Source organism: Hyperolius riggenbachi, chromosome 5 (assembly GCF_040937935.1).
Source record: "Hyperolius riggenbachi isolate aHypRig1 chromosome 5, aHypRig1.pri, whole genome shotgun sequence".
NCBI classification, from domain to species: Eukaryota; Metazoa; Chordata; class Amphibia; order Anura; family Hyperoliidae; genus Hyperolius; species Hyperolius riggenbachi.
This window is the reverse complement of record NC_090650.1, coordinates 256,313,375-256,340,703: the sequence shown is the minus strand read 5'-3', so window position 1 is coordinate 256,340,703 and position 27,329 is coordinate 256,313,375. Positions and strand designations below refer to the sequence as shown.

Below are 27,329 nucleotides of genomic sequence, written 5' to 3'. Positions count from 1 at the left end.
GCATGCATGCAGCAGCAGGAAGCTTGGTGTCCTGAGGAGCAGCAGCACTGCAGGTCCCTGGAGAGCAGACATTACAAGGTCCTGATAGTGTGAGTTGCAGGCAGCAGCCACTGTGTCACATCCCTACCCCCCTCCCCATGCATCTTTCTGTCTCCCTGTACCTCCTTCAGTTCCCCATGCCACTCCTGCCCCATGCCTCCTGTCCCTCGTGCATCCCTCTAGCCACCTCTGCCTCTTTCTGTCCCCCTTTGTGCTACCTCTGCTCCCTTATGCATCCCTCTGTCTTACTGTGCCCCCCCCCCCCTTTGTGTTTCTGTCTTCCTGTGCCTCCTGTCTCCCTGTGTGCCTCCTGTCTCACTTTGTGACTCCTTCTGTGCCTTCCACTGTCCTCCATGCCAACTCTGACACGCCCTCCCACCCATGCATCCCTCCATCCAACTGTGAATAGACTGCTTCTGTCCCCTTTGTACCTCCATCAGTCCCCCTTGCTGCCTTCTGTCCCCCAATGCCTCCTTCCTGTCCCCGTGTCCTTTCTGTTCCCCTTTGCACATGTCCTTGTAGAAACAGATTGCAAAACGCAGCAAATCGCACCTAGTGTATAATAGCTATAAGGGCCTGAGCCCACTGCTGCATTTATAAAAACGCATAGAAATGCATGCACTTTTAAGCGTGTTTGAAATGCATTTTCAGGTGTTAAAATGCATTTGACGCGTTTCAAAGCAACTTATAAATGCAGCAGTGGGCTCAGGCCCTTACAGCGTGTTCATACTATGCACGTTGCTGCATGTGAGCACTGCCCATACAATTGTGTGTGCATGATCACATCTCTGCATTGCGATGGACCACATTATCCTAATGCACTTTCTACAGTGTGTTTCTGGATAACATGTGCGATAACATGCACAGCACAAGTCTATATGCTATGAAATGTAATGTTCATGTTATAATGTGCAGTGTGTGTTGTGTTATGTCCACATTGTAGCACAGGCTATGCCGTAGGTAAATTCTAAGAAGAAATAAGTTGTTTACCCAGATCTCTATAGCACTATATGAATATAGATTATGGATAACTTATAGCTGTTCAAAGCTTAAAAATTCAGATTTGTTAGTGGTACTCGCTGAGCATTGAATCCATTATGGAGTATTGTTCCTTTCTGTTTAGGCCTGAACGATTTTAGGAAAAGATTGAATCGCACGATTTCTGTCAGAAATTGCGATTTCGATTCGATTCACGATTTTATTTAAATCAAGATTTAGCACTATTCACCATGTACATTAACATTTACAAAAGCACATCAACAGAAAATGACATTGTACTATCCATTTGTGGTGATTATTCGGGATGGCAGCTCTGTGAATGAGTGCAGTACAGACTTGCTATGAAAAGGGAGGGAGATTGCGAGTGACAGATTAGCGAGGGGCACTCAGAAGCATGAGGACAAATTATTAAAAATAAATGAATAGACACACAGGTATATAAATTAAATACATTATTCATATACATATACATACTAACACTTATTTTAAGCTGTCATGACAGATGACTGAAAATGTTGGTGAAACTTACTGCATCCGCCCAACTAGATGCCACTCTGTGCCCCCCGCACTCTCCTGGTATCAAAAGATCCCGGCTGACTCCCCTAGTCTGGCACTGCAGTAACCTCAGGAGGCCCCTGCTGGAGACGCACCGGCCTTCCGTTTCGGAAGTGGCTCTCCCTCTGCCCTGTTAGGCCTTGCACGGGCCGCACCAGTCTCTCATAGCCCTGCCGGGCCCCGCCGGGAGAACCACAATTAGCGCAGACCGGCATGTACTTCCGGAACCTGCCGCTTGCAGAACACGTCACTGAGTTGAGCCGCGGAACGCAGGAAACAGACGTGAGTCACTGAGCCTCCACTCGCTACTGTGCACAGAGCAGCGAGGAGAAGGACTGCGCCGCCCGGGGGGATATCTTCAAAAAAAAATCGCAGCTGTGACGATCTCAAGATCGTCATTTCCGAAATCGCGATTTCGATCTTAAAACGATAAATCGTTCAGGCCTATTTCTGTTCTCATTTTATAAGAGAAAGCAAATACTTACTGTCTGGTATGATTTCTTTTTCATTAACACTAAAGTAAAATATTACTCGTAATCACAATAAGCAGATCCAGGAGACTCACTTATTAAATGAAGATTACATTCCATTAAGATAATAATAAAAAAATGTCCTGCTAGATAAACTGATAAAACCTCAATGAGATCATTTAAAATGAGTCTTATGCATTATTGCAAGTTCCCAGGTGAGGTAATTGAGGCTCCTTCCCAAGCTGGGCACTGTTAAGCCAGACTATTCGTTACAACAGGACAAAGTTCTGGTTTGCTTGGCTAGCAGCAATGGAGAACCATATAATTTTGTTGAGTGGTTGATGCATTTGATCAGGGTAGTCTTTTTCTAATCATACAGCCTAGATGTGCCTGGTGTTCAGATGGTGCGAGTCCTCTGGATTAGTTCTGTCAGAAGCTCTGTTTCCCCAAGATTGGAAAGGGCCTTTGCAGTTTTGCCAACAGTTACATTGTGTGTGCCTTCTTTCATTTGCCACTTGTATACCATCTGGTAAACCTTTTCTCTTAGGCCATCTCTTTCATAGTCATGGTCAACTTCTTCAATTTCTGCTGGACGAAATCCTACAAGCCGAGCAAACTCCTTCCACTTCCTGGATAAGTTGTCTCTTAGAAGCTGAAACTGACTCTCATTCATTGCAGTATCATCATCTAAAATATAAATATAGAAAAAAACATATTAGCACTGGATAACAGACAATACACAAATGTTACATTAGTAACAACAGCAAAGGAACATAACGCTTTTCTAGGGTCTGTTTTGGTAAGATCCCGCTGCATTGCATGTTAAATATGGCCGCTACAGCCTCTTGTTCTGTTACTACTCCTGCTGTGTAGTGCTAGGTGAGAGAGCGTTATGTAAAGTCACGATCCTCTCGCATTGCCTAAGCTCCCACAGTGCTGTAGTCACTAACCTTTATGTTGCACTGATACTGCACATAAAGGTCAAGTAGCGTTATACAAGTTGCATGACGCAAGTTAAGAAAATTTCACAAGCATGTTATGCAGACAACGCATATTACATGTATTATTGGCTGATGGTATTTAACTAACGTACTAACTTTTACAAGCACTATCAGTCCAATGTAAAGGTTCGTGAAATACACAATCTGGCAATCTGCAATAGTTCCAATAGCACACCTTTACATTAGGTGCTGAAGCATATGTTTCAGCAAACAAGTGATAAAGGACTGGTCTGCAAACTGATGACATTTTCAAACTACTTATTCACCCATGAAAAAAATGCAGTCCAGAGCATTTACAATGGGGCTCTTGCTGTCCCAAAACGATCATCTAATTTGTTGGACTTTGAGCGATTGCATGACATATGGGTGAATAAATAGTTTGGAGATTTCATCAGTGTGCGGACCAGTAATTTACTACATACTGGGCAGCACTGTGGTGTAATTGTTAGCACTCTCGCCTTGCAGTGCTGGGTCCCAGGTTCAAATACCAACCAGGGTGCCATCTGCACAAAGTTTGTATGTTCTCCCTCTGTCTGTGGGTTTCCTACGGCACTCTGGTTTCCTCCCACATCCCGGACATTCAGTACTCTACAGACGCTAAGGAAATGTGAATACGTTTTTTTGCCAATGTAGGAGGTTCTACTAATTCTAAAACTAAGTAGTGCTGGATAGTAGATGAACAGAAAAGGATCCGCAAACCAAGCCGGATTGAAGTGTAAAAGGCTGATATATTTATAGAAAAAATGCACAGACAGTGCAATAAAATCACAGGATCAACTCACGCGTATCGGGCCTACCATTTGCCCTTAATCGTAGTTAAAAGTGAGCCTGTATAAGGAGGAATTTATATGGAACCAGGGAGGAGAAAGCTCCACCCCCGGAAACACACAAACCACTCCTTAAAGAGACATACATCCTCAAAGGACACTAAACAAAAAGACCTCTATAATATCATTGAAATAGCATATAAAAGATGTATAAAAAGTTACCACTGAGTTTAACAAAGTAGATATATGAGCAAGAGAACACCAACATCACAAGGTACAGTAAGATTGATGGACATAACATGTTTTTAAAATGTAAGAAAAAAAGTGTACACAATCTCTCAATATGTATAAACCAGGCTCAGATCCCACTTTTTATTTAGACCCTGTGGTATGCGAGTACCCAGTCTATGAATCCAAAAGGCTTCGCGTTTCAATAACAATCTTTGAATATCGTACCCTCTAATTGGGGAAACCACCCGCTCCACCCCCTGAAACCTAAAGGAAGATAAATCCCCCCTGTGCACAGTTTCAAAATGTTTTGAGACAGCAGACTTACGAAAAGTGTTCCAATTTGTACCACAATAGTGTTCTGCTATGTGTGCTCTCAAGTGGCGGGTAGTGCACCCCACATATTGAATACAACATGAGATGCAAGATATGACATAAATTGTACATTTGGTATTGCAATTTACATATTGTCTGATAGGAAAATTCTTATTGTACACAAAAGAAAATATTGCATTACTCCTCCTGTGACACTGGCAATAATTGCACGTAGAGAAACCACAAGTATACGAACCCACTGTGGCCAACCACGTAGGAGTGCGAGAAGTGGAGGGGGACCGAAAAAGACTGGGTGAAAGGATGGACCCTAAAGTTCGGGCCCTTCTAGCAGAAAAACGACACCCTCTATCCAAAATTGTCTTAAGTTTTGTGTCCGGGTGTAATACCGGAATATATTTCTTAACAATATTAGTAATTTTATTAAACTCCAGGCTATAACTAGTAACAAAAGTAACCTGGTCCTGTTCAGCCCCACTCGCAGGTCTATTTTTCAACAAATCTGAACGTGGTCTCCTGGTACCTCTCAGACGTCCCACAGCTAACTGTTTGTGGGTATAACCCCTCTGTTTAAGTCTAGTTTCTACCAAATCACATTCCAGCTCGAGATCCAATGGATTTGAGCAGTTGCGTGCAGCTCTAGTAAATTCTCCTGTAGGGATGGCATTTATTGTGTGTCTGGGGTGGCACGAACTGGCTAGCAGGATAGAATTACCTGCTGTAGCTTTCTGAAAAGTACGTGTAGAAACGGACTGTGACAAAGAATCCCCTACAAGGGTAAGATCCAAGTAATCAATTCTACACGGATCTGAATTCATAGTAAACTTTAGATTGAGGGTATTACCGTTGGCATAAATCAGAAAATCCCCCAGGAGAGCCGGAGGACCCCCCCCCCCCCCACACCAAAAGCAAATAATCTATAAATGGTACAAATGGGAACACTTTTCGTAAGTCTGCTGTCTCAAAACATTTTGAAACTGTGCACAGGGGGGATTTATCTTCCTTTAGGTTTCAGGGGGTGGAGCGGGTGGTTTCCCCAATTAGAGGGTGCGATATTCAAAGATTGTTGTTGAAACGCGAAGCCTTTTGGATTCATAGACTGGGTACTCGCATACCACAGGGTCTAAAAAAGTTGGATCTGAGCCTGGTTTATACATATTGAGAGATTGTGTACACTTTTTCTTACATTTTAAAAACATGTTATGTCCATCAATCTTACTGTACCTTGTGATGTTGGTGTTCTCTTGCTCATATATCTACTTTGTTAAACTCAGTGGTAACTTTTTATACATCTTTTATATGCTATTTCAATGATATTATAGAGGTCTTTTTGTTTAGTGTCCTTTTGAGGATGTATGTCTCTTTAAGGAGTGGTTTGTGTGTTTCCGGGGGTGGAGCTTTCTCCTCCCTGGTTCCATATAAATTCCTCCCTATACAGGCTCACTTTTAACTACGATTAAGGGAAGACGGTAGGCCCGATACGCGTGAGTTGATCCTGTGATTTTATTGCACTGTCTGTGGATTTTTTCAATAAATATATCAGCCTTTTATACTTCAATCCGGCCTGGTTTGCGGAACCTTTTCTGTTTACTTCGTTATGGCTTGGCTGACCTGATCCTGCACCGACTGGTATGATGCCTGGGGGTTTAGAGCGTTTATGAACTTTCCTTGTTGCTAGTGCTGGATAGTGTACTGGTCAAGGGTTCTACCTTTGACATGGGAGACCAGGGTTTGAATCATGGCTAGGGTCAGTACCTATACAGTAAGAAGTCCTATGGCAAGACTCCCTCACACTGCAGGGTGGCCCCTTAGTGGCTGCAGCTTTTGAGTGCTTTGAGTCCAACAGGAGAAAAGTGCTAAAAAAAATGTTAGGATTGTTATTATTATTATAGGATTACTTCACAACAAATGAGGGTTTGGATGCATCCTTATCAGTGACTGGATAATGTACTGGTTTAGTGCTCTGCCTCTGAAACAGGAGACCAGGGTCTTCCTGTTCAGTAAGCTAGCCCCTATTCAGTAAGGAGACCTTGGGCAAGACTCCCCAACACTGGTACTGCCTACCGAAGGTAACCTAATGGCTGCAGCTGTGGCACTTTGAGGCCACAAGAGAAAAACGTAAATGTTCAGTGCCTATATTCTAAGTATAATAGCAAAAAAGTTTCCATACCGTGTTAGCCAAACAAATTATATAGGTAGAAAAAAACGTTTTGTAAAAAATAATACCTTTTAAAAATAATACCTTTTTGTGAGAATCTGCTCAGCTGCCTGTGCAGACAGGCAGCTTTTTGACCACTGTTCAGGTCTGCATTCTGCAGGTCTCTTTAAGAGAGACCTTTTGTCAATTCTGCAGCTTGCTGCTGAGGAATTTGCATACGTTTATCATGCAAATTGCCTAGCCACATCCATTGTGGGCTTGCTCTATAAGTACTATCTGTTTCCCACAATGCTGGGCTGGTCATAAGGACTCCTTCCTGTAAAACACTCCTGGAGGAGTGTCAGCCATGCTCTTTGTTTGAAGATCAGCTTAGAGTTATTCCTGGAACTTGCACTAGGCAGGTTTCCCTAGTGCAGTTAGGATTGTTTATCTGTTTTGTTTGTCTGTTGCGATTGTCCTGTCCCAGCGACAGGAAATCATTCTGTGTGGCTGGGTGCTAACCGCAACAGCGGTTGTTGCTGGTAGCCCCTCCTGATCTGTTTCCCTGGATCGTGCTAGCCTCTTTTCGCTATTGCTGTGGATCCTCCTGTTCTGCTACTCTGTACCTGGATCGCACTGGCATCCTGCGCTAGTGCTGTGGATCCTTCTGTTCTGTCTGTCTGAATCGCACTTGCCCTAGCGTTAGTGGCAGTGGATTCCTCTGGTCTGGATCTTGGAGCTAACCTCGGCTGCGGTCGCTGCTGGTTACTCCTGTTTGTTGTGTGCTTGGATCACACTGCTCTGACAGCAAGAGCAGTGGATCTTTCTGATACCTGGTTCGCACTGGCTCTGACGGTAAGAGCTGTGGTTCCTGTTTGATCGATTCTCGTTGTCTGTCTGTTTGCGTGCGCTTGCTGGTGCCTGCGGTAAGGCAACCGTGTAGCAAGTGCGTTTGTGTGGTGTCTGTCTTGTCTTGGTTAGTTAGGTGTGCTTGTCTCTATTGTGCTTATCGCGTGGAGACCGCGCACGAACGCGCGCACTGTTGCGAATGAGTGCGGTGTTCGCGTTCAGTTAGCGTTTGTTATTTTCCTTGTTATTCTCATTGTATTATTTGCTGTGCCTTTGCTATCCTCGTATTCTGTTCTGATCTGCCTTGTGTCACGTCTGGCGATCGCACCTCTCGCGATTGCGTTCCTATTTCATATCTGCTGTTGTGTGTGCACTGTCGCGGGGTGGCGACTAGGTTGGCGCACACACATACAACCTGTCCCTTTGCTCGTTCTCATTCGCAATCGCTTCTCTTGCGATTGCGTTCTGCGCTTCGTACAATTCCTGTCTGGCATTTGTGGAGGTACAGAGGATTGGTTCCTCTGCACTCCTCAGCGCCATCTGCCGACAGGAATTTCCCTCTACGGGTGCGTAGCACCTTTTGCTGGGTGCCTGCAATTACACGCTTGTGGAGGATTTCTGCCGAGTCAGCGCACGCGTTGTGCGCTGATCATGGAGGAAGTTCCACAATCGTTACACTTTTATTCTAAGTATAGTTATTTAGGTAAGTTATTTAATAAGACATACGAAAATGCTGCTAGTTATGTTCGTTATAGGAGATCATGGTTACTCCCACACACCGATATTAATCTGATCATTATAACAAAATAGTGGCATGCTAATTTGTATCTGCTGTACTGTTAGTGCACATTACAAATAACTGCTTATCCTGTACTTAAATACAAGGTGGGCAAAAAAATGTTATATTTTGAATGCGCATTTATAATATTGTTTTCATTGGAGGGCAATAAAAGCTTTGTTTTATAACTATGGAGTATAACAGATCTGTAGAGGACGCCATCAATGCCAGCATGGCATACATCACCGAGCATCTAGACAACCCTGCCTCCTATGCTAGGATCCTGTTCCTAGATTTTAGCTCAGCGTTCAACACGATCTGCCCAGACATCCTGATCACCAATCTGACTCAGCTCGGGGTTGACCCTACTCTTCGGGCATGGATCAAAGACTTCCTGACAAACAGAACGCAGCAGGTGAAGCTCGGCAACCACCTCTCCAGTGTTCGTACCACCAATACAGGGGCTCCACAAGGCTGTGTTCTGTCACCTCTACTGTTCTCCCTCTATACCAATAACTGCATCTCATCCACTGACTCTGTGAAAGTCATCAAATTCGCAGATGACACCACTATCATTGGCCTTATTGGTAGAAACGGGGAGTTGGAGTACCGCAGCGAAGTAGAGAGAATATGCAACTGGTGCAAGGACAACAACCTAGTCCTCAATGCAGCAAAGACTGTCGAGCTAGTTGCTGATTTCAGGAGAAACCCTCCCCCCCCTCCCACCTGTCCTCATTGGGGGAACCGAAGTTTCTAGGGTGACATCTGTGCGGTTCCTAGGCACGACTCTGACAAACAATCTGAAGTGGGAACAGAACACCACCAAAATCCAGAAGAAATCTCAGCAGAGGCTGTTCTTCCTGCGCCAACTGAAGAGATTTGGCATGCCCAGGGAGCTGCTGACTAGTTTCTATACTTCCACCATAGAATCCATCCTCTGCTCCTCAGTCATTGTCTGGTATGCTGGTGCAACGGTCAGCGACAAACACAAACTGCAGAGAGTCATAACGGACGCGGAGAAGATCATCGGAACTCCTCTTCCACCTCCCGACCTCCTCCACTCAAATAGGATGAGGAAGAGGGCCACCATGATCTCCCGTGACCCTGCTCACCCTGGCAGCCGCTACTTTAAGCTCCTCCCGCTGGGCCGTCACTATAGGGCGATACCATCAAAACCGCCAGGCGGAAGAACACCTTCTTCCCCCAAGCTGTTCGACTTCTGAACTCCAAACTCCCCCTATCTGGCCCGCATACCAGCGCACTCTAGCTGGGCTCATCAAAATTGACTCGTGGCCACTACATGCACCTTTATTATTATTATCATTATTTACCTATGTTTGAAATAGCAATGCATTTCAAGTGTACATGTTGTGCGTCTGTCTTGTATTATACTAACTTAGGCCTATGCCATGTGTACCACAAATAATTCCGATTACGGCTTTTGCTGTACTTGGCGAAATAAAGTGATTCTGATTCTGAGTGTAAGCAGGCTTCGAGCTGTTACATAACAATGCTTGCTTGCCTCCTGTGTCATATCCAGTACTACAAAGGAGTGTCCCCTACAAAGGAGTGTGTACCCTTCTTTCCCCCACCGATTGCAAAAAATGCACCTTTTTTCCTCAAATGCAGTCTTAAGGTGGTGATATACTGGTTGATTTTCTGCATCAATATCCAGCATATTATATCATTTAAATTAATCTGCTAGAAATTGATGCAGCAAACGATTGATTCAGTCAATCATGCCCACTGGAAAATTGCACTCTATCAACGACGTGCCCACATTGCCTGTTGTGTTCGGCATCTAGTGTTTATCACATGACACAGGCCCCCGGGAGGAGAAAAGAGACAGAAAGGAGTGCCTGGGGGTGGAGAGATGATGCGCTGATGGACAGGCGATTCACTAACTACTCTTCACAGCCGGAAAGGGGTGGGGGGGGGGTACCGAAATGGGGGACTGGGAGACCTGGGGACCCAGCAAGCAGGCATGAATTTTCAATAGATTTCATTCTGAAATCTATTGAAACTTCTGTGTACACTGTGTGGAGGGATTCAATCACCTAGATCCCTCACAGATCAGGTAATGATCTGAGAGGGATCTATCTGATGGCCACATCTACCAGTGTATGTGTCTCTCTCATGCTAAGCAATGCACCTAGTTTCAACAAATTGCCTTTGCACCCTTATACCAAATGAGTTGAGTGCAGTTTAAAACATTTGTACCTTTTTAATAAATGACTAATTGGTTTAAATCCTAGGGAAAAAAACAACTTACCAAATGCAGGCTGGTATTGCAGATTTGGGCTTACAGCAACATGTCTGTTCGTCATAAAAGATTCTCCCACAACTGACATGTAATTGCCATGACCAATCTGCACAGCTTTGCTATTTGATATCGTAACATTCATTAATTTCTCTAAAAGACAAAAAACAAACCAGAAAATAATCAGTTGTCTTAGTAAGCAATCATTTGGCATCAGCAGATATAGTTCTTACGTAAGCTACATTTTTTTTCCCATGCTTATATAGAGCAATACTTTTACCACAGTGCTTTACACATTATCACATTATGAACCCATACAATCGTAGTAGAAGCATACAATCACCATGCAAATAGTGTCCAGGTCAGAGCTGAGACTGACACTCTAGTTTTGGGCAGCAACCCAACTACATATCACCATCTATTAATAACCGGTTAATAGGGAAGATACAAACTGAAATTATAATGTACAAAGGAGATCTACACATGCTTGCTCCTCTTCTCCAAGGAGGTACCTTGACATACTTCATTGCAAGAATGTAGAGTCCTCTTAAGGTTTACTTAAAGGGATACTGTAGGGGGTCGGGGGAAAATGAGTTGAACTCACCCGGGGCTTCTAATGGTCCCCCGCAGACATCCTGTGCCTGCGCAACCGCTCACCGATGCTCTGGCCCCGCCTCCGGTTCACTTCTGGAATTTCAGACTATAAAGTATGAAAACCACTGCACCTGCGTTGCCGTGTCCTCGCTCCCGCTGATGTCTCCAGGAGCGTACTGCGCAAACACAGACCTTACTGGGCGTGCGCAATACACTCCTGGTGCCATTAGCAGGATCGAGGACATGGCAACGCAGGCGCAGTGGTTTTCAGACTTTAACCCATTCGCGTTCCGTCGTTTTCACGTGAGAAATGTTCACCTCCTATTCATTAGCCTATAACTTTATCACTACTTATCACAATGCACTGATCTATATCTTGTTTTTTCCGCCACCAATTAGGCTTTCTTTGGGGGGTACATTTTGCTAAGAGCCACTTTACTGTAAATGCATTTTAACAGGAAGAATAAGAAAAAAATGGAAAAATTCATTATTTCTCAGTTTTTAGCCATTATAGTTTTAAAATAATACATGCCTCCATAATTAAAACTCACGTATTGTATTTGCCCATATGTCCCGGTTGTTACACCGTTAAAATTATGTCCCTATCACAATGTATGGCGACAATATTTTATTTGAAAATAAAGGTGCATTTTTTCCATTTTGCATCTATTACTATTTACAAGTTTAAAATAAAAAAAATATAGAAATATTTCATCTTTACATTGATATTTAAAAAGTTTAGACCCTTAGGTAAATATTTACATGTTTTTTGTTTTTTTTTATTGTAATATTTTTTTTTTTTATAGTAAACATTTTGTTTGGGTAGTTTTGGGAGGGTGGGAGGTAAACAATAGATTTATAATGTAAATGTGTGTTAATTTTTTTAATTTTTTTTTTTCAGGTGTAGTATTACTTTTTGGCCACAAGATGGCTGCCATGAGTTTGTTTACATGACGTCACTCTAAGCGTAGCACGCGCTTAGAGTGACACATTGGGAAGGAGACAGCCAGAAAAAGCACAGCTTCCGAGAGAAGCTGTCGCTTTTTCAGCGGGGGAGAGGAATCAGTGATCGGGCACCATAGCCCAATACATTGATTCCTTGGATACTGAATCCGCGGCCGGGAGTGCGCGTGCACGATCGGCCGCGGGAGCGCACGGTAGCGCGCATGGTTCCTGGACGTAGAAACTACGTCCAGGAACCAAAATAGGTTAAAGTCTGAAATTCCAGAAGTGAACCAGAGGCGGGGCTGGAGCATTGGGGAGTGGCTGCGTGGGCACAGGATGTCTGTGAGGGACCATTAGAAGCCCCGGGTAAGTTCAACTCATTTTCCCCCAACCCCTCTACAGTATCCCTTTAAGAAAATGTTGCATGTCTGGGTTCACAGTGTGACCAAGTTGTGACTAAGAGTTACTTTTACCGTTCTACAGTACTAGTGTGGTGTCCACTCATATCCCACATGAGGAGAAAAGGATTGAACAGAATATGGGGTTGATTAACTAAGATGCTCCTGGACTAGAGATCACTGAATAAAACAAGTGGTGCAGCAAACACAGTGTGTCCTGAATTTATTTCACATGATAAACTTTCTCATTGTTGGTGTATGTACACCGCTCCAATCGTCCAATGTTTAATATACTTCATTGTAACCTGATAAAACCCAGGACAATTGCTAATCTTTTGTTATATAATGGAGAGTTTTTAATAAATCCTGGCCAGGACTTAGCATTATATAGTATAAGAATATGGAATCAGAGGTACTGCATTTTTCAGTATATAACATGCTCCAGAATATAAGACAGCACCCAGGTTTAGAGGGCAAAAACCAGGGGAAAAATATACTAAACCTGGTGCCTCCATGTTCCAGGAGCGTCTTGTAGATGTTCTCCCCCAATTATTGTGTCCCCCTTGTACCTCGTGTGCTCCTGTGACCCACGTGTCCCCTTTTGTCCCCCATGCATCCCTTCTATCCCCCATGTCTCTTCTGCTCCCCAGTGTCCTGTTCCTCCAAGGAGCAGTGAGGGAGAGGTCTCTGAACGCTATGTGCTTCATGTGCTTCCCCATGGATTAGGTCAGCAGCTCTGCTGCTTTCATTTATGTGGAGACAATACGGGGAGTCTCTGACATCATGGTGGGTCGGCCGTTCATATTGGCGGACGTTCGCAAATGGGGGACTCCCTGTATTTTTGCATATAAGACGCATATATTCCGAATAATATGGTATATTTTACAGTCTGGTAATCCATGTCTGCTCACTGCGGACTAGCTTCTGAAGCGAGTAACAGATAAAGGTTTTCCACTTCAAGTTCTAATGTAATAACTGCAGACACCCTAAATGGCAGTGAAAGCCCACAGAAGGAGTTGAATTTATTCCGGGCTGTCAGCTATACCTTTTCCTCTAGTGGTGATCTGCTGAGTACATCTGCATGCCAATGAAGCTTCCGAAAGGAAAAGAAAATGATATATTACAGTGACATTGTGAACAAGGCCAGATGTATACTCTATCTTGTGCAGCATCTCCCCTCTTCCATATGTTACTCCCCAATTCTACCCTCACTATTCCATTAGTAACCTTTTCTTCCATATGCAGCAACCACTTTTCCATGTCTAGCCGCTCCCTTGGGCAGCAGATCCCCAAGGCCAGAGCCTTTGTGGCCTTTCCCAACCCCCCCGATTGTGGAGGGGTAAGAGGCGACTCAGGATGCTGCAGACACACTTACATGGAAGCTGGAGGGACCCTGATGTATAACTGACAAAATGGTGGTGAATGGCAGGTGATGGTTAGCAATATGATTGCCATTGGACTGCCAATAATCCTCAGATGGGTGTTTAAGAGACAATGACATACTGGGAAAGTTTTGAATCCTGTCTTTTCTGCCGGCATATTTTAGAGAATTAAAACTTTATCATTTAAAAAAAATATGGCAGTGCTCAAACACACAAGATATATTTTGGGGTGCAGCCCTAAGCCACTTTTTTCATGTAGTTAATAGATCCACAGCCGTGTTTAATACCCTTTTCTTGTAAAACAGTGTAAGCTATAATAAACATGTGCATGTGGTTTTCATATGACTCCTAGACCTTACCTGGAGTGTGTGCAGGGGCATAGCTAAAGTCTCTCTTAGAAAAATGACTGCCTGGTGTACCTAAAACAAAAAAGAAAAACATACATTAGAAAGCCTTACACAGAAGCCCTTGGCATAAAAAGTTTAATAGCCCACCTACATGTAAAACATACACTATGCCACGAGAGATGATGATGCTATATAAATCTGCTGTATAATAATATTAATAACAGTTTTCATTTCATGGAGCATAAATAATGATGCAACCTTAGCAAAGCCCAATGCTCCTTAAAGAGAACCTGTACTGAGTAAAAATATTTAAAATAAACACATGAGGTAACTTCAAATGAACATTACATAGTTACCTTGCCATCAGTTCCTCTCAGAAGCTCACAATTTTCTTCTGACAATAATCCCTTCCAGTTCTGACAATATTTTGTCAGATCTGAAATATATCAGTTGCTGTCAGTAAAATATCAGTTGCTGTCAGTTATAGCTGAGAGGAAAAATGTACCAGGTAATGTCCATGTTTCCCTATGGCTCAAGTGGGCGATGTTACAGTTTAACTGTGTGCTGACCAGACAGCTGTTATGGGTAATGCCTATTATCAAAATAGAGGACGGAAAATTCCCTTGATCACAGTGCACAAACAGGGCGCGGGACAGGAGAAAGATACTGAGGAGTAGACTACACGGGAGGTAAGTATGACTTGTGTATGCTTATGTTGACTTTTAATTTTCAGTTCAGGTTTTCTTTAAATATTTCTGGCAACTGTGGGCATGATACAATTACAAAACTTCACCAGCGATAAGCTCTTGCAAGGGCTTAAAAGCAAAAGCAAAGCAAAGCTGCAGAGATAGGTGTTGTACTCTCCAAATTAGAGTTAACATTGTTAATCACTCAAACTAGAGGAAAATTAGAATTAACATTGATAACCACTCAAACCAGAGGAAAATCAGGCTCATCCCTAATCCTGCATGCAGAAAACCTTGACTGGTAGCCTTAACTGCTGTATATAACTAACCTTTGAGGAACATCCTCTCGTCAAACTAAGGTATTTTACAAACATTGCTCAATGTTAAAGCTTTCAGCCTTTCCTCTCTATATATTGCTTACAATTTAATGATTGACCTTTTCTGTGTACCATACACAGATCATACTGCAGATCAAATTGTAGCCCTTATTGCTCACATAGTGTACATATAAAGTATGTGTAGAGATCTGGGCTTATTTTTGTTGCAATTATGTAGAGTGGACATATTTGATGGCGATTTACAGAGTCCATGTTCCTAAAATTTCCCTCAGAAGAGCTCAGAGTTTAACCCATTCCATAGTCTTAGGCTCAACACACACCATACAATCTTGGTTGTTCAATCTTACCACTTTCATGTAGTATAAGGCCTGGTGCACACCAAAAACCGCTAGCAGATCCGCAAAATGCTAGCAGATTTTGAAACGCTTTTTCTTATTTTTCTGTAGCGTTTCAGCTAGCGTTTTGCGGTTTTGTGTAGCGGTTTTGGTGTAGTAGATTTCATGTATTGTTACATTAAGCTGTTACTGAACAGCTACTGTAACAAAAAACGCCTGGCAAACCGCTCTGAAGTGCCGTTTTTCAGAGCGGTTTGCGGTTTTCCTATACTTAACATTGAGGCAGAAACGCATCCACAATCCAAAATCTGCAGCAGCCCGGGAGTATGCGTTTCTGCAAAATGCCTCCCGCTCTGGTGTGCACCAGCCCATTGAAATATATTACCCTAGCGGATCCGCACCCGCAAGCAGATCGCAAACAGCAGCGGAAACGCTCCGGTGTGCACTAGGCCTAAGAGCTTATCCAATCAATCATTCAAGGTATTTTCAATCTGTTGGCCCTTATACTACATAGATTTGGTAAATCTGTACAACCAATATTGTATGGTGTGTGTTGAGCTTTAGGCTGATTTGAAAAAAGTAGGGGGGCAGGTGACCAATTCATGTTGTTTTGGGATGTGGAATAAAATTAAGTCCCAGGAGAAAATACACAAACATGGGGAGAATATACAAAATCCAGATAGTATCAAGGCTAGAAATAGAACACAGGCCGGCTTTTCAGGGTAAAAGTGCTTACCAAACAGAAAGTGGCAGCAACTGTATTTGAATGGCCAAATTCCAAGCTGTAGTCATAATGTCTTAAAATTAAACTTAATTGGCATCTCATAAATAACATTCAATAATGACCTTTAGCTCAGAAGTCCAGACAAACAACAAAAAAGGATTTAAAAGTTACGTATCCACCACACGGTATCCGTTGTGATACGCATTCTAAAAAAAAATTAAAAAAAAAAATGGCAAAACAATGGTGATCAGAGCGGCATACAGTCCATAGGCTTATGCTTGTACCGGAGCTGTGATCATGCGCGTCGTCCAGTAAACGCATTGCATACTATTAGAAACTGGCACACCGCAAAAGTACCAGTGTAGAAGCCCCATTGAAATAAATTTACATGGTACTGCGATTATATTGTGTGAAAGGACCCTTTAGTAGTAGGCATTTTTATACAATTCAGTGTCCTTTACAGCCTCTTTTTGCAGAGTCCTCCACCTGGCTAATTTCCCTTAGGGTCCGTTTCCACTAGCCACCGAGTGCGGCTGCGAGACGCGCGGTGGCACTTCCTGGAATCCCTATGGGATTCGCAGCCTCCCACACGGAAACTGACAGAAATGTCGTACGAATCGCTAAGGTAAGCGATTCGGCGGCACCATAGTTTCCTATGGAAGAGTTTCCGCGTGCGGTTTGCCTGCGGGGAAGCTCTCCGAATTCGGCCCAGATTGCCGCACTAGTGGAAATGGGCCCTTACATTCAGCTGTCACAATGCATTTCTCCAATAATTCAGCAGTCACAGCTGCTCTCAGACTCTGTCTATGATTAGTAAGTACTTCAGAGTTGGAGCACACTTGGGGGAAGACTACAAAGCTGGGAGAGATTTGAGGGCAATAAGACTGAGGTACAATACAAGGTACTGGAGAATTGGGACCTACTTTGAAGAGCAGTATAAAACTATGGAAAAGGTTCTGAAGCACAAGAAATATTCACCACATAAATGGGGGCACTGGAACTTTGGCACCCTAAATATGTTGCATGTGGCACCACCACCATTACTGGCCACACCTACTTTTTTCACCACTGCACCATAGCTTCCCCCACTCAGCTAATATACAATTTCTTAAGAAAGCTCTGCAACTAAACAATTGAAGAATGTGACTCCTATCTGTGCATATCAGAATAAAGGATTAGGATCAGTTTGCACAATCAGCTCTACTCCTAGCCAACTTTACCCATTACATCCACCTCCTCCAAAAATCAACAGTATGGACTTGGTTCCAAAACTACAGACAGGACAAGAACATACGACAGATGCAGACAAGTAAATAAATCTTACAGTACATATGACCTAATAATGAGAATCATCAAAATTAGTCATGAAGAAAAATGGGGATTACATCATCAGTGCTGTGGAGGAGTACTGTAAAAACACACTCACCTCCCATGTGGCTTATATCACTTGGATATGCATAGTTTGGGTTCGGCAAGTAAGGATTTTGCATTCCGGACTCTGGAATTGGAAATGTAGTGGAACCATGTGATGCAGAACTGGTGGGTCCCATCCAGGCTGCACGTGTGTTAGTCGGATGAGGCGTGGATCCTAGTATGCCAGCGAGCGAAACATGTGGCGCAGGTGTATATTGTGGATTAGCCATTGGCGAGAAGTCATGAGGCACATAATACTCGTCGTTGGTTGGCTGACTATATAGGTCTGGAGGAAGTGCAGCATTATGATAGGGGTAGCTGGTTAGCGTCTGAGCTGGCTGTTCAGTGCCATATGGTGGAAAATTTCCAGGAGAGTACTCAGAAATGGATGGCTCATTAAACACTTTCCGACTTCTAGATGCATTTCCAGCCTGCCTGGAATTGTCTGTGATATTTCCAGTATGACTGCCAGTCCAATGATAGTGTATCTCTTCTTCAAGCTTCCTTTGGAGAATTTCATTTGGTTTTTCTTCCTCACTCTCTACTGGTTCATTATTTGAAGCTCTAAATAAATTCTCATCCACATTGCCTTGTGCCAAGCCCATAGAACTGTGAAGAGACTGAGGATTATCTACAGAAAGACAAGAGAAATGTAAATATATTGTTTTAAGTCCATGTCCATTCCATCCTAACTTATCTGACAACCATTCACACCAATTACAAAACCTGCCCTATATTCATCTCCAAGGTTCTTCAACTTCCAGTGGACAGCCATGGAGATGGAGCTCACCTTCCCCTCACAACTCCCTCCGTTGTCATGCCCCTGCCACTATGCCCCCCCCCCCCCCCACTGTTGCTCAATATAGTCGGGTCTCTACATTCATTGGGGGGTGGAGGGGGGAGAGTGATTCATGCACCAGACTCCTTCACAAATTCACTGTGGAGGTTGGGCCACTGCATGGCAGTGGAAGGGGAGTTAGGGATTAAGAGAAGGCATGGAATGAGGCTAGGGTTTGGTTGGGTGGGGAGGTCTGGGACCTTGAAAGGTCACATTGGAGCAGAAGAAGGCAGGATACTGAATTTGCAAATTTTAACCTAAGTGAAATTTACATATTAGTACAGAAACACTTAATCTATTCTTTTTTCTTCATTACAGGTGGATTCCAAGCAGATGCAATGTGAATTAATGAAGGAAGGGTGTATGCTACCCAAAATCTAATGGTTTGTCTTCAATGTGGATTTAGCCAACTTTATCTATCTGTGCACATCGCTGTCAACAATGTTGTCTTCTATGTAAACACACTGTTGCCTTCTGTGTATGTTGGACAACTTGCAACCCGTATTTGCTCTGTTGTCGTGAATTCAGTAAAAACACATTCATTCTGCTTGGAATCCATCATTTACAAACAATGAAAAAAAAAAAAAAAAAAAAAAAAAAAAAAAAAGATTCTTGAACATCTGTACAGAGGAAGAGTTAACCCACAAATCTGTGCACTTTTAATGATGTATGTCAGTTAATAAAAAAAAAAAAAGTTATGCCTACAGTTGAGCAAACACACATGCAGTATATACTTGGAGACCGTCCATGCATCAGTCTGGCATTCAACACAGGCAAGCTTGGCTGTGGACTGCCACTTGAAAGATGTAGTTGGACAGAAAATTGACATTCAGTAGCATCAGGCCCTCCATGAATGTACTACTAGTGCAGTCAAGCTGGATAAGAACCTGACATTTGACAAAGTTAAAGTGAGTAAAAGGCTGCTATATGGCAGGACCAGCCAGTTTAGAGGATTGACGTGGCAGAGGCTGACTTATACCATGCATGGTCTCAGCAAAGGAAGACTAAACACCAGCCAAGGTCTTACATAGTTACATAGTTATTTAGGTTGAAAAAAAGGCATACGTCCATCGAGTTCAACCAGAGAACAAAGGTCTTGGTTAAGGCTAGTGATGCTTGAGGGAGAATTGCTGGCAGCGCAGGATAACTAGTGATGGATGGTTGTAGCAGGTGAAACTGGACACTTGGGCCCTTATTTAATTCAAAACGGGAAAAGGGAAGGAGCGCTCTCTGGTGCATTAACCTTTTTAATCACTCTTTCGCAAGATATAAAATAAACGTACACAATATAAATGTCAATAAAACTTGTCACACTCTAGGTGTATGTCACCATGTCCTGGAGATGGTATCTCTGCTTAAACGCCTCCACGCTATGGCCAGTAGCAGCAGGAATCCGGAATTCCGGTAGCGTCAGCGGGGCCAGGAACACAAGTGATGTCGGCAGCTGCCCTGCGCCTAGTACGTCATGACGCGTTTCGGCGCTCTACGCCTTCGTCAGATGACGTACTGGCGCAGGGTGAAGGGCTAAATAGACGGCTGGGAGCTCGAAGTATGTGCGCGCATGCGCGCAATGCCGGAATACACCAAGAGGGGCCGGCTGTTGCGCGGAAGCGGGGGGTGGAGTTAGTATCCCAGCAACTGGCTGGACGCTTTGAGACAAAGCTACGTCAGGTGGGCAGTCTTCTATCCCAGCTCCCAGCTGGTGGCCATAGCAACGGCTCAATGTGTTTAGCAGGCTAAAAATGAACCTTGCCATGAATAGCAATACAGCGTATATCCATACAATAAAACCATGCGAATCTACACTTATATTGGTGCATTTTTCTAAACCAAAATAAAAATTAATAAATAAATGAATAAATACATAAATACACAGAAATTCCTCAATGGGCATTAAGTGTGCTTTCAGAGAAAGAGCGTGGGGATCTCCTCACATCATATGAAAATACATCTGAGACCCCCGCATCAAACAACAATCCAAGTCACAATAATAGTGAGAAATTGGAAGACAGCACAAACAGCCCTCTTATAGAAATGGTAACAGAGAATGCTGTAAGAGACCCCCGACAGGATTCTTTTTTAGGGCTGAATCACTCACAGACCACCCAGTCTGTGAAAAGGCACCTAGAAGAGTCCGAAGAGGAATCAGGGGAGGAAGGAAAGCCCAAAAAAGGAAAAGTAGAGCTAGGTTAGCCCCAGAGGCGACCAGTTCCACTATAAAGATTTTCAATTTATCTACACGTTGCCTAAGTCCTAGTGAGGAAAGTCTGTTGAAAAGAGGTTTAAATTTTGCCCCTATCGCCAAACCTGATGAGTTTACCCTTTTTAAGGATCTACATCGATTTGTGCGATCTCTCACCCTTAAGAGGTTTTTTTCTATACAAAAAGTGAAGAATTCTCAAGCAGTTGAAAACCAAACGCCTCTGGTTCCTTATGACCCAGAAACAACTGAACGAGGAGAACCACATGATCTTGTCGATGAACAGGCACTGCAGGACTTGGAGGACTTACAATTAGAAGCAGGAGGACCGGAATTAGATTTTGGGACTGACAGTGATTGGTTGCAGTTCCTTCCAGATACAGAAATCAAGACCACCATATTCAAGCCAAAATCGGCATTCTATCCAACCCAATGTAAAGGCCAATACATCAACTCATTCTACAAAACAGTTCTAGAACAGCTTAAAGAGACATGTAACACTAACATAAAACCAAAGGAACAAAATTTGAATAAAGGAGAACGGGAAGCTTTGAAAAATCTCGCAGAGGATCAAAGTATAGTGATCAGACAGGCTGATAAGGGAGGCGGGATAGTGCTCTTAAATTTTGATGACTATAAAAAAGAAGGCCTGAGATTATTAACTGACTCTTCCACCTATAGTAAGCTTTCAGCTGATCCCACTGATGGGTATAGAGGGGAGCTTATTATGATCACTGATACAGCATATAACAATGGACTGATCACTGTAGACGAAAAGAGATTCCTGGAGCCCTTATACCCACAGACCCCATACTTTTATATTATACCAAAGATACATAAGGACGTTAAGAATCCGCCTGGAAGGCCAATTGTGGCAGGAATGGGAGGCCTACTGGAGAACATTTCCACATATGTGGATTCTTTCTTACAGCCATGTGTCCTCAATACAGAAGCCTATACAAGGGACTCCCAGCATGTGCTAGACCTACTTTCAAGGTACAGTTGGGAGGAGAGTTACTATTGGGTCTCTCTCGATGTAACCTCTCTTTATACCTGCATACCGCATGAGAAAGGACTTGAGGCCACAAGATTTTTCCTTGGAATCAATCTAGATCTTCCATCAGAACAGATAAATTTTCTTATAGATCTACTTGCATTTGCGTTGGGGCACAATTATTTCTCATTCATGGATTCAATATATTTACAGATCTGCGGAACTTCCATGGGGGCTGGATTTGCCCCAAGCTTTGCTAATCTTTACATGGCATACTGGGAGAACTTATACATCTGGGGAAATAATCCATATAGAAAACATTTAGTCTTCTATACAAGATTCATTGATGACATCCTAATCATTTGGGACGGCACTAAAGAGGAGTTTGAAAGCTTCTTAGCATACTGCAATAATAACAGCTTCAATTTGTTCTTCACTCACGCTATAGATAGCAAGAGTATAGTATTTTTGGATCTTGTGTTGATGACAGATGATACCAATAGGAAGATACAGTCTAAGACCCATTTTAAGCCTACAGCGGGGAACTCATACCTACATGTATCTAGCTGTCACCACCCCAGGTGGATCCAAAACATACCAAAGAGTCAATTTTGTCGACTAAGAAGAAATTGCTCCACCACTAAAGATTATGAAGAACAAAGTGTAGTATTAGCTAATAAATTTCTGCAAAAAGGATATGGGGAGAAACAAATTAATCAAGCGATAGATGACTTTAGGAGCACGGACAAAATTAAGACCAGCATAAAAAAGAAGAAAAAAGTTGCGGATAATAAGAAACAAAGAATGGAGATTGAAAATAGAGGACCCTCGTTTGTTACCACCTACAATAAAAGTGCAATGAAAATAAAAGACATTGTCAAAAAGAATTGGCATATTGTACTACAGGACCCATGGTTAAGGAAAGAACTCCCAGACAAACCGGAAGTTATTTTTAAGAAGGCACGTTCTATTAAGAATAAGTTAGCACCAAGTAATATAGGTGACTGCAGGCAAGAAAATTCAAGAAAAATGAATTCATTTTTTCCGCAGCTAGTCGGCAACTATAAATGTAATAAGAAAAGATGTGGATGTTGCCCATTTATTCGACATCGGGTATCAGAGCTCCTTGATAGAGATGGAGAAGTCGTTAAACTAAAAGACTTTATGAACTGTGGCTCCCCTTTTATAGTCTATGTGCTCTCCTGTGGGTGCCCAGATAAGTACTATGTGGGGAGGACTACCAGACCCTTGCGACAACGACTCGGCGAACATAAGAGGAAAATTCAGGAAGGATGTATCAAACATGCTGTTCTGAGACATTTTGTTGAAGCCCACGGAGGGACCACCGAAAGTTTGAGAATACTAGGGGTTGAACTTATATCCAAAAATCTAAATAAAGGCTTGAGATACAAAAGACTGTGCGAACGTGAGTCCTACTGGATCTTTAAGCTCAATTCCCTAACGCCAATAGGACTGAATGAGGGATTAGAGGTTGCCACATACATCTAACTGAATTTTTTGTCAGGTTATAGTGGACATTTATTCACTACATTTAGCTGCAAAATAGGGCCACCTATAGAACGCTAGCAGACAAACCACGCACGTCTTGTTAGTCCACCATAATATAAGTGAGACAACTAAGGTAGGCCCCTTTTGGCACCTGTCGGTTCCTGCTTATACCAACATTGTAGGAACCTTTTTCACCGAGCCTTAACATTGTCCTCTCCACCAAACCTCCCACTACCATTGTCTCTAATTATATTGTACTCCCTCACAGATTTTAACACACCCATAAAATATCTTTAAAAAGGGTGCACTCCTCATCCGTCATGAAGCTTTCTTCATAATTGTTAGTTCGTTATACCCTGAAGATAGATCTAAAACTCCTTTTAGTCAGTGTATGTTATGTAGCTGTATATAATATACCTTGTATGACTATGAGATCATACAACTTCGCTTTTCATGTGATGAAAATGGTCACCCATGTGCCTAGATTTTTTAGACTGTCTAGAATTTATGTAATTTTGTATCAAATTATATATTGGTTGTGTTATTTATCATTTTTAGTGTAACATAATCAAGGCGATTTTTATCAAATGAGGTATAGCGCTTATTAGCATGTTCATTTATGTATTTATGTATTTATTCATTTATTTATTAATTTTTATTTTGGTTTAGAAAAATGCACCAATATAAGTGTAGATTCGCATGGTTTTATTGTATGGATATACGCTGTATTGCTATTCATGGCAAGGTTCATTTTTAGCCTGCTAAACACATTGAGCCGTTGCTATGGCCACCAGCTGGGAGCTGGGATAGAAGACTGCCCACCTGACGTAGCTTTGTCTCAAAGCGTCCAGCCAGTTGCTGGGATACTAACTCCACCCCCCGCTTCCGCGCAACAGCCGGCCCCTCTTGGTGTATTCCGGCATTGCGCGCATGCGCGCACATACTTCGAGCTCCCAGCCGTCTATTTAGCCCTTCACCCTGCGCCAGTACGTCATCTGACGAAGGCGTAGAGCGCCAAAACGCGTCATGACGTACTAGGCGCAGGGCAGCTGCCGACATCACTTGTGTTCCTGGCCCCGCTGACGCTACCGGAATTCCGGATTCCTGCTGCTACTGGCCATAGCGTGGAGGCGTTTAAGCAGAGATACCATCTCCAGGACATGGTGACATACACCTAGAGTGTGACAAGTTTTATTGACATTTATATTGTGTACGTTTATTTTATATCTTGCGAAAGAGTGATTAAAAAGGTTAATGCACCAGAGAGCGCTCCTTCCCTTTTCCCGTTTTGTTCTCTATCAGTATAGTGCTTTGGTCCCAGAGTACATTGGAACAGCTGCTGGTGAATAACCTGTCGCATCCTTGTGGTTGGATTACGTCTGAGCGCAGTGGAAATACGTGTTTGTTTCCTTATTTAATTCACTTGTTCTAAGTTTTCTCCTAGGAGATAATTTTTCATCTTCAGTTTAAAATAACTTTTCAGTACTCTGCAAATGAAAAAGTACTAAAAAGTAGGTGGGCGTTTTCTTGCTTGCTGGTGGCTCAAAAGGCATTTTGCTGATAAGGTGGCAAAATATCACCTAGGACAGTGTGTCTCAAACCTGTCTTCGTGGCTCCCCAACGGTGCATGTTTTGTAGGCAACCTCACCTATGCACAGGTGGGGTAATTAGTGTATCAGCTACATTGAATCCACCCAACTGAGACACTAATTATCCCACCTGTGCATAGGTGAGGTTGCCTGCAAAACATGCACCGTTGGGGAGCCACAAGGACAGGTTTGAGAAACACTGTCCTAGGTGATATTTTGCCACCTTATCAGCAAAATGCATTTTCAGCCACCAGCAAGCAAGAAAACGCCCCACCTACTTTTTAGCACTTTTTCATTTGCAGAGTGCTGAAAAGTTATTTTAAACTGAAGATGAAAAATGATCTCCTAGGAGAAAACTTAGAACAAGTGAATTAAATAAGGGCCCAAGTGTCCAGTTTCCGCCTAAGTTGGATTTTGGCCAGCTTCCGCACTTCCTGTGTAGCGCGGCCTGTAACGATTGTTACATTACAAATTTTACATGAACTCTGTTTATAAGATAACCATCATATATTTTTATCTATTGTAACCTCATGTTTGTGTTTTTAATTTTTTTATATAAATATATACGTAACTTTCCCTCTTATAGTACTTTTCTGCGAGAATGGTCCTTAATAGGTGTATGAAGATTGCTGCATCCCATCGTTGCATTCCAATATTGTTCATCTGGTAATTATCGTTCCTTGCAAACGATCGTTATCGCAAGTGTGTACGTAGCATCAGCCTGGTACACACATCCAATTTTGATTGGCAAATCATTAGTCAATATTACCACTTCCAAGTAGTATTAGAGCTCACCTGAACAATCTCTGTCCATAAAAAGCGCATGTGTTTATGAACCTTCGAGCCTGGTACACCACACTTTCATTTATGCCCAATTTTACCACCTCAATGTTCTATGTGGGTCAACAGATATTGAATACTGTGAGCAGATTGATTAGGTAAACCATCATACTACATGAAAGTGGTAAAACTGGTCAGTAATTGGCCAATCATAATTGAATGTGTATATCAGGCTTTATTTTATGCTGTGGTCAGTTGAGCTGAAGATGCAGTGTTAATCATATCAGTTATCAATTGTTGCAGTGGTGTTACGAAAAGCCACTTGGCACTTCAGAGTCCTGTAAGGTGCAGTGCCCCATAGTAATCAATGCACATGCTCATCAAATGTTAGAGCATCAGGACGCTGAGCCCATTTGCCTTTTTCTAAAAACCCAGTTATGGCAGAATATGATTGCTCTAGAATGCTATTCCTTTTTGATTGGATGCAAAGTATTGAAAATGGAACAAACCTCTTGTGGGCATGCTGGGGGGTTCTGCGTCACAGTCTACCTGCAAAGATGCCATCCTTTGAACAAGTGCATCAGGAACAAAAGCATCTTTAGGATAGTTTTCCTAAAATGAAACAAGATAAATACGACACATGATTAATATGTTTAGATGACGGAGTTTAAAAAAAAAAAACATGAGTCATTGCGACATGTTTATGTTAAAGCTAAAATTTTGGTTTTGCGAAGAAAGCATAATCTCTATATCGCCATAACATACTTCAAGGAGTTTAGAAAATATATGGATATACAATTCATCCATTGATCTTTCCTTTTTGATTTATATAAGGATTACACACAACTTTCCAGCAACAAAAATGGCTTCTCAAGATTACTGTTCTGGCCTCAGTCACTCACGATAACATCTACTGCACGAAGATGTGCACATCTGAGAGCAAAAATCCAAAGCTCTGAAAATGTATTGAAGCTAAAGCTTGGTACACACATCCAATTTTGGCTGACCAATTTTACCACCTCCATGTAGTTTGATAGCCAACAGATGTTTACTATTATCAACAGACTGTGTAGATAACCTTTCATACTTCATGGAGGTGGTAAAATTGTCCAATCATTGGCCAATGAAAAATGGATGTGGTGGCTTTAATGCTAAGTACACACTTAAGATAAAAGTCTTTGGAAAGTGAAAGATCAAAGACCAATTTTACCCCCTTCCATGTAGTATGAGAGCATACTCAACACAGTCTATTCTATTGAGCTGAACTCCCCATCAGATAAAAATCTTTGCAAGATGCTGTACACATGCAAAAGATCAGTATCTGAAAAAGACCAGTTCCTGCAAAAGATCAGTTCCTGCAAAATGCATTCATAGTCTATGTTATCTGCAGATCTCATACACACCTTGTTTAACGGACATTTATCTGCAGATCTGAAGATCCATCCTGCATCTTTGTGTAATGTGTGTGCTATCAATAGCCAGAGCCCGAATTATGTTAAGAAGGGGACGGGTGGTGGTAGGCGTAGGGTTTACAGTAGTGGCTGTAGAATTAGTATAGTTAGAAGCCACACAGTGGCAAAATTATGCTAAAAGTCTTAGTAGAATATCGGCAGTATTGTTGATATTCTACTAGACGCTACACTCTGCACCCAAATTACCTGGCACCGTTTTACGATGTTCAAGTCGTGTTTGCATCAATAGTAACATAACTTTTCTTCAATTAAATAAGCAAATTTAATAAGGAAGATTGCTGTTTATTTGTCAGCAGGTCTGGAGAACTAAAACAAGTAAGCAATGATATTTGCCACTTTTTCTGGTGTAAGCATCAGGTCATTAACCAC

At 42.5% G+C, this 27,329-nt stretch overlaps 1 protein-coding gene across 3 annotated transcripts in view; it reads right to left on the bottom strand.

The window, feature by feature from the left end:
• Positions 1–304: 304 nt before the first annotated feature.
• Positions 305–27,329, bottom strand: part of RIPK1 (receptor interacting serine/threonine kinase 1) — a 74,447-nt gene continuing 47,422 nt past the window's right edge. For all 3 annotated transcript variants that reach the window (XM_068236812.1, XM_068236813.1, XM_068236815.1), the window contains 5 exons: positions 25,998–26,100; positions 17,592–18,209; positions 14,095–14,154; positions 10,429–10,569; positions 305–2,750 (listed from right to left, as the gene is read on the bottom strand). In XM_068236812.1, coding sequence (XP_068092913.1) covers positions 2,461–2,750; positions 10,429–10,569; positions 14,095–14,154; positions 17,592–18,209; positions 25,998–26,100 — 1,212 coding nt within the window. In that variant the 3' untranslated portion in view covers positions 305–2,460. The remainder of the gene's footprint in view (positions 2,751–10,428; positions 10,570–14,094; positions 14,155–17,591; positions 18,210–25,997; positions 26,101–27,329) is intronic.